General features: G+C 39.6%; 1 protein-coding gene across 2 annotated transcripts; it reads left to right on the forward strand.

Annotated features, from left to right (window-relative positions):
• The first annotated feature begins 3,071 nt into the window (after positions 1-3,071).
• mrps27 (mitochondrial ribosomal protein S27) lies at positions 3,072-11,575 on the forward strand. 2 transcript variants are annotated; one of them, XR_008570059.1, is made up of 12 exons: positions 3,072-3,163; positions 3,426-3,503; positions 4,522-4,592; positions 4,685-4,743; positions 5,183-5,297; positions 5,550-5,628; positions 6,015-6,130; positions 6,228-6,330; positions 6,415-6,557; positions 8,750-8,908; positions 9,713-11,478; positions 11,547-11,575. XR_008570059.1 is itself a non-coding variant. In XM_054773468.1 (11 exons), the coding sequence occupies exons 1-11, from the start codon at positions 3,091-3,093 to the stop codon at positions 9,965-9,967; spliced, it is 1,251 nt and encodes a 416-aa protein (XP_054629443.1). In that variant the 5' UTR covers positions 3,072-3,090; the 3' UTR covers positions 9,968-11,483. The 2 variants fall into 2 exon arrangements, 1 of the variants encoding a protein (XP_054629443.1); XM_054773468.1 differs by lacking the exon at positions 11,547-11,575 and having other exon boundaries at positions 9,713-11,483.
• The last annotated feature ends 1,212 nt before the right edge of the window (positions 11,576-12,787 follow it).

Below are 12,787 nucleotides of genomic sequence, written 5' to 3' on the forward strand. Positions count from 1 at the left end.
CTCAGGCAGCTGTTGTCACCACATCTCTTTAGAAAAAAACGTACATACCTGTATACAGTACATTAACTTCAATTTGCCAACAAGTCAATAAAGTTGAAATGGAAACATTATGTGGAAATGTAGGGGCCGCACGGTTTCCTCCCACATTCCAAAAACATGCATGTTAGGTTAAATTGTCCATAGGTGTGAGTGTGGGTGATTGTTTGTCCACATGTGGAAATGTATTTGTTTGAATTTGCCATCACAAAAATCCATCCATCTATCCATATATATTTTATGTCGCTTATCCTGTTGGGGTCGCTGGAGCCTATCCCAGCTGACATGATATTTTATTTGACTTTTGTCATGGTGTTTTTCATGACTTTTGTTTAGACAAACTTTTTCAAATAAATATGGCACTTGATGTATAATTTGTATTCGATATTGCAGTGTTCACATTTTGCACACTGTTTATTTGGGAAATGCATCCAGTGGCATCACAGATACACGAGATGTGACCTGACATTAGTTTGAGGAAAGAGCTGCTGTTTATGCCGATATAGGTGTCGATAATGAATTGCTTGACAAAAACGGTATACCTGTCAATAGAAAGCCAATATCAAGAATCTTAAGGTGTAAGTATTAGAGGTGTACGTGTAAGCCAACAATGTCTCATGATTCATGTCCATCATCCTCCGCATACGTTCCAAGCAAGCATCATGTAATTTCTCATCAGATGAAATGCAGAAGAGCAGCTTCTCTTTTCCGAAACACTGACGACCACTGTGTCCCATGATGAAACTGCAAACATTTTGAGGAACATCTCACATCCTCCTTTCCTTTGCTCACCTACACGTTTCAATCCCAACCGCTGGCTTGGAAACAAGAAGAACATTTTTATTTCCAGAAGAACATTTTTAAATCAATGGGTGCATTGATTTCACGTAGCAACATAGAAACGAACCCTACACTTTGCATTAACTTTTCCAAAAACAAAAACAGCAGCAGCAGTAGCGGCAGCGGCAGCTCCAAAATGTAGCGTTACCTTTTGGTAGTGGACTGAGGCGTTGAGAGCGCTGCGCTGGCGCGCTACAGGCAAATACAGTATGTGGTGAAGCTATTCGCGAGCCAGCTCATAGCATAGTAACAATGTTAATAATAATAATAACAATGTCACTGTAGCTTGGTTAACATTCACGTCACATTATATGTAAATCGTTGTTGCCGCTTTTTGGAGTTTCCTTCAGAAGGCTTTATAGGCGGAATGAGTGTTTCCCATTATGTGCATTCTTACCTGCGTCTTTTTAGCTGTTGTTATATCTTTACAATGCACAGAAAAGCGAAAGACATATATGTTCATGTCTCACATAAGGATTGTGGATGATGGGCAAAATTCCAAAAACAATTCCTTCAAAAACAATAGAGTTATCCTGTCATATAAAGGATCTTTGACTAGTGTTTTTGCAATGGGTCCCTAAAAACAGCAAAGAGTGTCTGACATATAAAGGATCTTTCACTAGGTCGCTTGTGGCAGGTCCTTAAAAACAACAGAGTGCTCCTGTCACGTAGAGCATCTTTTACTAGTGTTTTTGCAGCAAGACCTTAAAAACAGCAGCGCGCTCCTGAGATATAGTGGATCTTTGAGTAACGTTGTTGTAGTGGATCCTTAAAAACAACAGGGTGATTCTATCACATAGAGAATCTTTGACCAGTTGTCTTGCAGCAAATCCTCAAAAAAACAGAGTGCTCCTGTCATAGAAAAGGATCTTTGACTCGTCTTTTCACAGGAGGTCCATAAAAACAGCAGAGGTCTCCTGTCATATAAAGGATCTTTGACGAGTGTTTTTGCTGCGGTCCCTAAAAACAGCAGAGTGCTCCTGTCATATTAATGAACTTTGACTAGTTCTCTTGCAACAGGTCCTTAAAAACAATATATTGCTCCTGTCATATAAAGGATCTTTGACTAGCGGATCTTTTAAAACAACACAGTGCTCCTGTCATATCTGACTTGCCTTTTTGCAAAAGGTCCTTAAAAATAGCAGTACAGTCCTGTACGTCCTTAAAAACAACAGTTTCTGTCATACATATAGAGCATCCTTGACTTTAATTTTGACTTTGTGACTAATTTAGCCTAGATGATCAATATGATGAACTGTATATATTCAATATATACAAAATAAGACTAATAGTGAAAGAAGTCTGGCCTCCCGGGTCCTTAGCTTTCTGTAAATGTGGCCCCCAGAACAATTTAGTTGAATAGCTCTGCCCTATTGCATTATAATGTATGTACTATTGTTGATCAAATACAATTTAATGTCAGAAATTCAGCCTTTGCCTCATCCATTAACAAGTTGATCATGTACACGAGCAAAAGAAATGTACTCGCGTGACAATGTTTACATTGTGCGCCTTCATCCATTAAGCATTTCTTTCCTTTTACTTGCGTGCTATGCAGGTAAAGGCTTCCTGTTTTGCCACTTACAACGGGAGAGTGCTAAAAGTCTTCCACGTTTTGTTTAAACTAAAGTGCCCCACCCCTGCCTCAACCTGTCACTGCCACTGACACCCAGCCAAGGACTGCGTTGTGTATTTATAGCAGAGGGCCACACGAGGCTCACAAACCTGCTATGCTAAATGTCTAAATCTGAGAAAAATATGACAGGTATAAAACTATGAGGCAATAGGCTCCGTTCTCAACGGTTGTATAAAACGTCACATGACCAGGTTGCCATTCAAATAACAGCGTGACTACAAACTGCATCTTCTTTACGTACACAGCGCCCTCTATTGTCATTTTGATGGCTCTACTGAGGAGAACAATGCTTATTAAATATGACAATTTACCAGAATTGTTTTTTTTTTATGTTAGGCAGAACTCACAAATCCTGACATATGTACTGTAATATGTATGTTTGTTAAATAGCATACCTACGGGGACTGTTATCCGACTGCTTTATATTGTCCATGTTAAATAAGTTTGTGCAAGAATAATACGTATAGGAATAATACAAGAATAAATGTAATGTAATATATTTAAAGACAAATGGATTTTGGTTTAAACCGGAAGTAGCTTGCACCCCTACTCAGAATGAGAAGTAGTGTCGTCCAAAGATGGCCGCCCCCATGTTTAAACGCTGCCTGACTGCTACTGTCAAAGTTAAACATCTATCACCCTCTTTTCCGGGTAAGTTCACGTCTAAGTAGCTTTAATGGACGCCCTGTTTAATCTATACATCTTACATTAATGTGACTGTCGCAGTTTTTGAATGGTTTTAATGTTGGAGGCAAGAAGAGCAGAATGTCAGCTTCCCTTGTCGGCTCGCCACAGCTAGCATCGTTACACTTTGTCACGACTATGCTCTAATTATCGTATATATCGTGAAATAGGCACCAACGTGAAATTTGCAACACTCTATATGGTTTGTAATATCTACATTTGTTTGCAGCAAGAAGATGGTTACTTTCAACAGCGTATTCAGACACTAAAGCGTGGGAGGCAAGAGAGAAGAACCCTCAGAATTTGGGTGAGATTGTAAACAGAAATGCTCCTATTCATATATTATCATATATAATACAGCTTGATCCTATATATCCACGTATGTACTTTATGGTCTAAGTAGTAAGGGAGGTGTTATGATAGCGGAATGTTGTCATCCAACGACATTGCCATAATTGCTGCTGAAAATAAACCCCTAAGAATTAAATATTGTTGTAGTTTGTGTTTGCATGTATTTTTTTGTGATATATATAAACCAGGCGTCACCAACGTTTTTTCTTGCGAGAGCTACTTTTAGAAAATGAAAATGGCCACGAGCTACTCGTTTTTGTAGAAATGATTTTCATACCTTATTTCAACCCAAACAGATCAAATATGCTTTTTTTTTTTACCAAAACATTCACAAAATGCTGGCATCCACAACTCACATTTTATGTTTCAGAATACTTTTCTCTCTAGTGTTCTCACATTATTAACTGAACCTGAATGAAAAGCAGGCTTGCGGGCACCTCATGTGGTCGTGGGGGGCTACCTGGTGCGCGCGGGCACCACGTTGGTGACCCCTGATATAAACACTATAATGTGATTTAAATGGAGAAAGGTGGTGAACCTCAGTTAACCTCTCCTTTTGGTTAATTATTTGATGGTGCAATATTTGTGATGACCACAAGTGGGCAATAAAGCTCTACATACGTTGTTTCTGTCACTTTAGAGCAGGGGTCTCCAACAGGTAGATCGCCACCTGATTTTGAGTAACTCACCTCTATTTAATGACACATTACCACAAAACAGCATAAAGACAATAACCACACAGTGTACAGTTCATAGCCGCTTCATAAATCAAGTTTTTAAACGATATAAATAAAACATATAGCCCCCCTCTTAGCTCATTTTCTGTTTTGTGGCGCTGCCTTTTAAAGTGATGAAAGTTAGAGAACTCTGTTTTAGATATTATTTTTTTAACATTATTTATTGAGTTTCAAACTTCAGCATTCAATATGATTGTTTTTGTCGTTTCCTCAAAAAAAACAACAACTAACTAATAGCTGTCCTGGCCAATAATATGGACAGAGTATATGGCAGGAATCTTCCAGTCAGCTCTCTGACGATGTCACAGGTGAGTTGTTTTTTTTTTAACACTTATGTACCTCGTATTGATTTTATTATTTGTTTGGCGTTCATTGTCTTAATTCTTTGTGTGTTTTCTAGTTTGTAGACAACATATCATGCCGCGAGGAGGTTGACCAAGCAGAGTACTACCTTTACAAGTAAGACAAGTCGACTTTTGTCAAGCTCACAGCTGCTGTTTGTGTCTTGCTGTTGTTTTTTTTTTTTCAATTCTCTGTAATGTTTTGTCAGTTTGCTTGCTTTGTCTGTTTTGGTTTACACTCGACACAGACATGCTTTTCTTTGTTATGCGCAACTCCAGACTTATCCTGTTTAGTCCTTACAGTGGAATCTGCTTCCAGTGTTGTGATTAGGACATTTAGAAACGTTTCACTATCATTCCCCTTTTTACCTTTTGGTGGCCATTGAGGCTTAAGTAACTAATTACTGACGACCACCCCTAATAAGTACATTCAGCTGTTTATCTGAGCTGGATGTGAATGTTAGTGTATCAGTTGGTGACAGGCTAGTCCATCTGCTTCTGCTTCTCACAATAATTAAAAAAAAAAAAAAAAAAAAACACCTTTTGTCGTTTTCCAGGTTTCGTCACAGTCCAAATTGTTGGTACCTTCGAGACTGGACCATTCACAGCTGGATCAGACAGTGTCTTAAATATGGCGCCAGAGATAAGGCCCTGCACACACTTAAAAACAAGGTACAAAGGGTATTTTGTTCCACTTTTTTAAGAGAAAATAGAGATTCTTTTGATGCAGTGCAGTTGTACACCATTGCAAGCTACAACTACAAGTAGTAGTAGACTTATTATTACATGAAATACCTCTTATCAGTGTCTAGTATAATTGCTATGATAAATGTGTCTCGTGTGTATTACATTTGAATTCATATTAAGGTGACTGAGTGGAGTATTGTACCAAAGTGAATAAATAATGTTGTGTCTTTCTTGTAGGTCCAGTATGGAATCTTTCCAGATAATTTCACCTTTAACCTGCTTATAGATTCTTACCTGAAGGATGAGGACCTAAAAAGTACGCCTTTTTCATGAGTCAATTAAACAATATGGCCAAATACACAACATAAACAGAATTATTGGGTCAGTGTGCTTCCAGGAAATGCAAAGTAAAGAAAATATGGAGTTGGTCTGTCTCAAACAAACCTTTGAATGTCTTATATTTGTATTTTGCTTGTGTTAGCCATTTTTATGCTTAAATGCTTAATTTAGGCAAAAATATGTAACATTCGCTTAAATTTGCTTATGTTTTGAATTAAAATAGGTCATATTCCACCACAAAACAGTATAATTGATTGATTACTGTATTTTGGAAAAACCATGATCGAGTGAAACCGCAGTGTGGCGAGGGATGACTGTACTGTCCTTTTTAAATGAATAACACACAGTGTGGCTGTTGTTTAGGTGCATTCTCCGTGGTGGAAGAGGTGATGCTCCAGGAGTCTTTTGACCTTTCCTCCACCCAGATCCTGTCGCTGTATGTGCTTGGCAATTACCTAGCAACCGCACACCAATTGACTGTAAGTGAAACACAAGATGGGGAGGTGTTGTTATAGGGGGAAAAAAAAAAAAAAAAGTCAGTTGTATTTTAGTCATGTGCCTGACGTGTGCACTAAGATGTCAGAGGAGAGAGCATTGGGAGCATCGCTACTCATCTGTGGCTTCAAACAAGACAACAGCGTCGGTCTCACTGCTCAGCTACTGGGAAACACTCTGCTGGGTGCGCATGGACAGTAAAGTGCACGCTTTTTTGTTTTCTGCTGACTGGATTCAGTGATTAGTTAGCTGTTCTGTTTTCTTTTAGGCAAAGTGGAGATGCAGAACGGCATCCACGCTGTGTTCAAGGGCATGCCTCTTCTCTGGACACGAGGATATCTGGGCCGAGCACTGGCTGTCATGGAGAACGTCATCGCATCGCCCGGTGATGTCAAACTGCCCAAAGACTCGGTAAATAATGAACCACAGTTCCCCAGTGCTTGCAGTACTCATGCATCCCCAGACAATGCAACCACCATGCTTGACTGCAGACAAGACGCAATTATCTTGAGACAGTGGAGCACGCTTAAGTCATTCCCGGCTCATCAAATTCTGGTCTACCGTGTTCTTATTACCAAAAAGTGCCCACATAAACCCGCTTAAATCGACATACATGGTTGACTGTTTTTGTCAACATAACATTTGAAACCCAAAGGTGTAATTTCTATGAAAAATGGATTCTATCACAGCAGCTAACAAAATGCACCCATCTATTTCTTATTGGCCACTGGAAAAAAGGTTTGCACATGTAAGAAGGTTATTTTTGTCATTGTAGTCAAGGCATACAAAAAAAATTACTGCAGCAGCTCTGTTCGATAAGAGTATAAAATAATAGGGGTGGCACAAGATTTTTAGCGAGATTTCTTGTTTGGAGAAAGGCTGTCTTGCGAGAACAGGGCTGCCAGAAGCCAATCGGACTGTGAACTATGGCATTGTTACTGTGAATGATAATACAGTAATATGGAAGTGGCAGTGCTTGAAGCATTACGGGAACCGCACATTAAGTACTTTGCACACACCGTGCAATCCAACCTACCTCGTTGTTACCAGTGTCAGCGAGTGACATGTTTTTTTTTTCATCGGAGTTGAACAGCTGCGGCACGTGTTTATTTCCAAGCAGAAGCTGTAGAAATTTTACATTGGTCAAAGTTACTTAAAATTTGTCAGCTCAAACATGCAAATGTTCAGACTTGTCTGCACCCTTAATCACCGAGTTGTTCTATTTACGCTTGGCTTTGCTGAGCACCATCTTCATAACACACCTCATACGTAGAAGAGATCCGTGTTGACAATTTAGCGACATGGTCACTATATTTAGCGAGTAAGTGTGCACATTAAAAGTGAAAGACAGGAATGTTTCTTTTGTCATGCATTTATTTAGTAATTGAACACAAACGGTCAACAAAGGCGAACTGGAGTAGAACGCTACCTTCATACCAACGTGCAATGCATAAATCCCTCCATAATGCAACCCAACCTGACACACTTGCCTGGCAACACCTTCCCTTGCTGACGAAACATGCATCGGTGTCCAAAGTGTGTGGCAGGGCTCATCTGTGGAATGTGGCTCATTGGAGAAATAAAATAAACAAAAAAGTGGTAAAATTGAGCAAAACGACATAATGTAACTATGAAGAAAAAAAAAATTGTCTATAAAGTTTTTTTTAATTCTTAATATACAGCTGGACAGCCCTGACATTAATAGACAAAGACAAGGACATAAGACAAAAGTGAGCTGGCATTGTTCAACTACAAGCTGGAACTGTTAATGCTGACACTCCGATATACAGCAAAAATTACCTTTATTATGGCTCATTCTCCTTATGTCTGGTAAAAGTCACAAGCAAATGTGCAAGCAACGGTTTTGGTTTTGATTTCAGTTATCTCAACAACCGCGTTTGTCTATGTGAGTTAGCCAGTCCCTTGAAGACATACTGTAATAAAAATGTTTACGGAAATATTGAGGCTGTCCTCACTTTGGTGAGATACTGTACGTGATCTGGGCTCATCATCGCAACATCAGGGCTTCTGTTTGCCTTTTTACAAGCCGCGTATTATACAAATGAGTTAGAAAGTGCTATTCAGGGTGAAATTCAGTTAAAGGTCAACACCTGAAAGCGCCTGGATGCCCCCTGGTTCCCTCCCATGGATCTTATCAGCAAATCATTGTGCAGCCTTCCCTAACAGCATCCTCATCTTTTGGAGGACTTGATACAGATGATCTTCATCTGCAGACACACACATGCTGTCACATTGTCATTTAACAAACGTCATACATACACAGTCGGATGAGGCGCCTCCTTAATCCTGTTTGATAATTCAGCCTTTTTCTAATGAGATATTGAGAGAGCCGCAAGCGACCGGCAGTGTCTGTGAGCATCCCCGCCACAATAGGCCAAATACACTGTGACAGACAATAATCTAGCACCCCAGGACACACGGGCCATATTGCATCCGGAATGTCCTTGTGCCTCCGGTCACACTTAGATCCCATTGCCTTCATTAAGAAGCAGAGGTCAGCTGGCGAATATACCACACAGCTAACAGGATTTTATTACAGTTGTGTCTATGGTGATAAATGTGATATTTCTTTCCTTTTGTAGTTGCATTTTGTGAGTGAGGTGCTGCAGCAACTGTCTTCAGTGTCCTCTGACTCGTCTGGAGAGGAGTCGGACAAGGAGGAAGAGCAGAAACTGGAAACAGTCGATGAAGATGATCAGGCGGAAAGAGAAAGACTGTCCAAATATGAGAGCAGATTCAAGGTGGGAATGTAATGAGGAAGAATTGTCACAATTAAACAGTGTAGCATTAAGTGGGTAAGTAAAGCACTATTACGTTACAAACACCGTGGAGTCAGGTCGGTTACATAAGCTACAAATGAAACTATATCTAGTATTTATGTCAACTGCAAAGACTGTATTAATTGGAGCAGCTGTTATTTCAGATATTTAAACAACCTAATTTATTTTACATGAATAATAATTTGGAGTGCATGAGAAAATGAAAGGAAAATGTTGCTTTCTTTGACCATATGGTCATTTATCAACATGTATATCGCACAACACAGCAGCAATAGAGCCATTGTTTTAATAGTGGTAAGGAGAAACATCCCTGATGCATTGTAAACAACAGTACAGCAAGTGTACCAACTAACATGCAGAGGTAACTAAAAATGCTTGATGCTGACCACTTAGGGTACTTCAGTGCAGCTACTGCCATGTCATGGAGATAATAAAAAATTACATCAGAAGTTTGCCTACAGTCACAGCTGTTGAATGCAACATACAGTGGTTTGTAAAAGTGTTTGCCCTCTTTCTGATTTCTTCCTGATCCAAAACATTTAAGTGTGACAAACATGCAAAAAAATAAGAAATCAGGAAGGGGGAAATACTTTTTCACACCACTGTATGTCCTTTAGTCCTCTGATGTGATACAAGAAGGCATTTATCTGACAGGCAAAATGGATGCATTTGTAGGGGGTGGGTGTCCATGTAGAATAAACTGTGACTTAGCTTCCATTCATATTTTAAATGTTCCCAGCCTCACCTTGCTTATTTTCTCTCTAGGATTTGATCGGTCAGCTGGAAGCTCAGGGAAAAATCGACTCTGAGGCCAACTTCCGGTCTCTGGTGACCAGTCTGGCCAAGCAGCAGTTGCCCTCCGCCGAGAGACCGGACCTAGATCAGTACGAGAGTATGCTGCTGGCCTGGGAGGCTGACAGGAGGCAGCTGATCCAGAGGGAGCAGGAGATGAGGAGTAAGGCCGAGGAGGAGAATCGGCAGCGTCTGATTGCCAGAGCAGACCTACAGGAAGCGCAATAAGTTGTATTAATAATATGCATATGTTTTTTTTTAACATTTCTTGTGGGCTAAAATTAAAAGAAAATGTAATTAGTGGCGTCAATTGTGTAACCTCTTTTTCATAAGTAGGACAAAAAAAGGAGACTGTTGGGATCACATCCTCCCATTGCTTTTCCTGTGTGCTGGGGAGTTTTCTCACAGGGGTAAAGAAAGGGGAATTGCACGGAAGAATTTCCTGATAACTAATCTGCAGAAAGGGAATTATTTGCTTGCATAGGGAGACCATTGATGAGAGGTGAGCACATTATATGGTGTTGATAAAATGCATGAAGCCAGAAAGACGATCCTACCCGTATAAAACATGAAGCGCTTCACTTGGTGACAGAGAATCCCTAACTGTTTAGATGTAAAAGATAACAAATCCCATGTGGGAAAAACAACAACGCATCTTAGGTTGTGTTATTTAGAATTCAGAATTCCTTTTGTATTCACCTGGATGTATTCAAATGTCAAGACCCAGAAATAATATGTCATGTTGTCCTAAGACTTTTGCACAGTACTGTCTCGAAAAACGAGTGTTGCATCATTTGCAACCCTGGGCCTGGGCGGAGATATAGGAGACTTTGTGAAAGTTAAATAAATAGGAGAAAATGGATGTTTTTATGGGCTTGGATACAGGCCCCTGTGTGCTGCTGTGAGACATTCACTACACCAGGAAATTGTATTGCCAGCTGATATTCCAGCTGGTTAGACATATTAACCACGGAGCCAGCACTTTCTTATCAACACTTTTGTACTGTACATCATGTTCTTTTTTTTTTTTTTTTTGCTGAATGTTATAGTCATGTCACAAAAGTGTTGAGGTCTAGCTGACCACATCGTGGCCACTGCATATTTTATTTCTCACCAAGGTCAACTGCTTCATCTACTCCCTTTTTAAACTGATTAGCAATAATGTTTATTTTTGTCTGTCTTATTTGTTTGCAGGGAGATGAGCATAGCATTTGTCCTGACAGGGGCTTATTGCACGTTTATTCAATATAGAAATGAATTAGACAAGCTTGAGGTTATAATTGGGAATTGGATTTAGTGTCTCATTCAGTTTGTGTGCACATTGGAAAAAATTTAATATGATTTGTTTGTAATCTAAGTTGTCATACAAAGACCTTCATTTATTCCATTTTCAATTTTTTTTTAAGCGCACTTGTCTGCAACTTACCATGCCTTTATGTTGTTTGGGTTTCCGGCATTACTCATGACCTTTCAATACGATAAGTTTCTTTTCTGTATTTGGGGGGGTTCATAACTGATCCACATTTAGTTCTGATGTAATGTTTTCCCCCAGCCACCCTAACATGAAGGAGCAGCGCTGCATGTATTGCTTCTAAAAGCAAAATGCAATGACTCCCCTGATTACTTTACACCACTGTAATCTCATGTCATCATTTAATCACGATAGTTTTCGAAGAACCAATGCAGCCCTTCCAAAAAAAAAAACGAGCTTGTGGGGAACCCTGATAACCAGATTTCAGGTAGGACTGACCTCACGATACATAATGAGTGCTAGTATTCACATCTTTAATTCAAATATCGTTTTCAGGAAGAAGCGGGAAAAAGACGTGAAGTGTGGTAGGTACAAATTTCAATTTCTACCAATTTTTTATGTCAATTTTACATGTATATGACACGTTCTCCAAACCTGCACAGATGTTTACAAGGATCTTGTTTTCTCTGTATATTTTCACATTATTACTGTTGGTGAAATGAAAATTGCATGTTTATATAGTGATTGAAATTGATATTGGATGATGTTTGGTCTTATATTTGGGAGGGGGGACACAATACTTAATACTTTGAACGCCTTCTGTTTTGTTTCTAACACACACCAGCTGCTAAGCTACAGTTGCAGGCCAAATTACTCCACGTGAATAAAATTTTGTATTGATATCTAAAAATCATGTGGTGTCCAAATCACCACGATTGTTATCACTGACATATATTTTGGTGAGTGACACTATTTTACATTAACTTAACATCCATTCATTTTCTATGCCGCTTATTCTCATTAGGGTCGCGGGGGTATGCTGGAGCCTATCCCAGCTGACTTCGGGCGAGAGGCGGGGTACACCCTGGACTGGTCGCCAGCCAATCTGCAGAGCAGATATACAGTAGACAAACAACCATTCACTCTCACATTCATACCTATGGACAATAGGTACAACAAGAGTCGCTTGTGAGTGTTGTGGGATGTGGGAGGAAACCGGAGTACCCGGAGAAAACCCACACATGCAAACTCCAAGCGGAGATTCGAACCCAAGTCTTCCAGATCTCCTGACTGTGTGGCCAACATGCTAACCACTCGGCCAAATATTAAGCAAGTTTTGAGTGCACCTAAACCTTTACATTTTGACTCCCTTGTCAGGGGTTTTAGTCAGCAGGTTTGGTTAACGTGTCATGTACACCACAGAATCACACAGTAAATGGAAGAGATGTGATGTGATGCTAAAGAAGCTAACGACTAACAGTACTTGTATGTCTTACAACAACATGTCTTGAAAAAAAATGTTAAAATTAGCATTGGCTGGTCCAGCAACATTATATGCCACTAAAGCAGAAGGTCTGAGGTTGCCATGGCGACTACAAAGCCACGGTACTGTCAAAGTCATTTTCAAGCTATTTAGCGGAAAATCATTACCTATTGCTACTTTAACTAGAAGCTAAACTAATGACAACCTATTTCTGTATTATTATAGTGAGTGTAAAAACACATTTATATGCAGGGAAACACGCCTCAAAAAGCGTACATTATCAGCAAAACAACATCCTGCTTTTTTCGGTTTT

The sequence above is a fragment of the Dunckerocampus dactyliophorus genome, chromosome 4, assembly GCF_027744805.1.
Source record: "Dunckerocampus dactyliophorus isolate RoL2022-P2 chromosome 4, RoL_Ddac_1.1, whole genome shotgun sequence".
NCBI lineage: Eukaryota > Metazoa > Chordata > Actinopteri > Syngnathiformes > Syngnathidae > Dunckerocampus > Dunckerocampus dactyliophorus.

Bases quoted from the DNA above. Each gene is read 5' to 3' on its own strand.
- mrps27 (XM_054773468.1), top strand. From the start codon at position 3,091: ATGGCCGCCCCCATGTTTAAACGCTGCCTGACTGCTACTGTCAAAGTT. The intron at 5,629-6,014 runs GTACGCCTTTTT...GCTGTTGTTTAG, and splicing joins GAAGGATGAGGACCTAAAAA to GTGCATTCTCCGTGGTGGAA. The intron at 6,558-8,749 runs GTAAATAATGAA...TTCCTTTTGTAG, and splicing joins TCAAACTGCCCAAAGACTCG to TTGCATTTTGTGAGTGAGGT.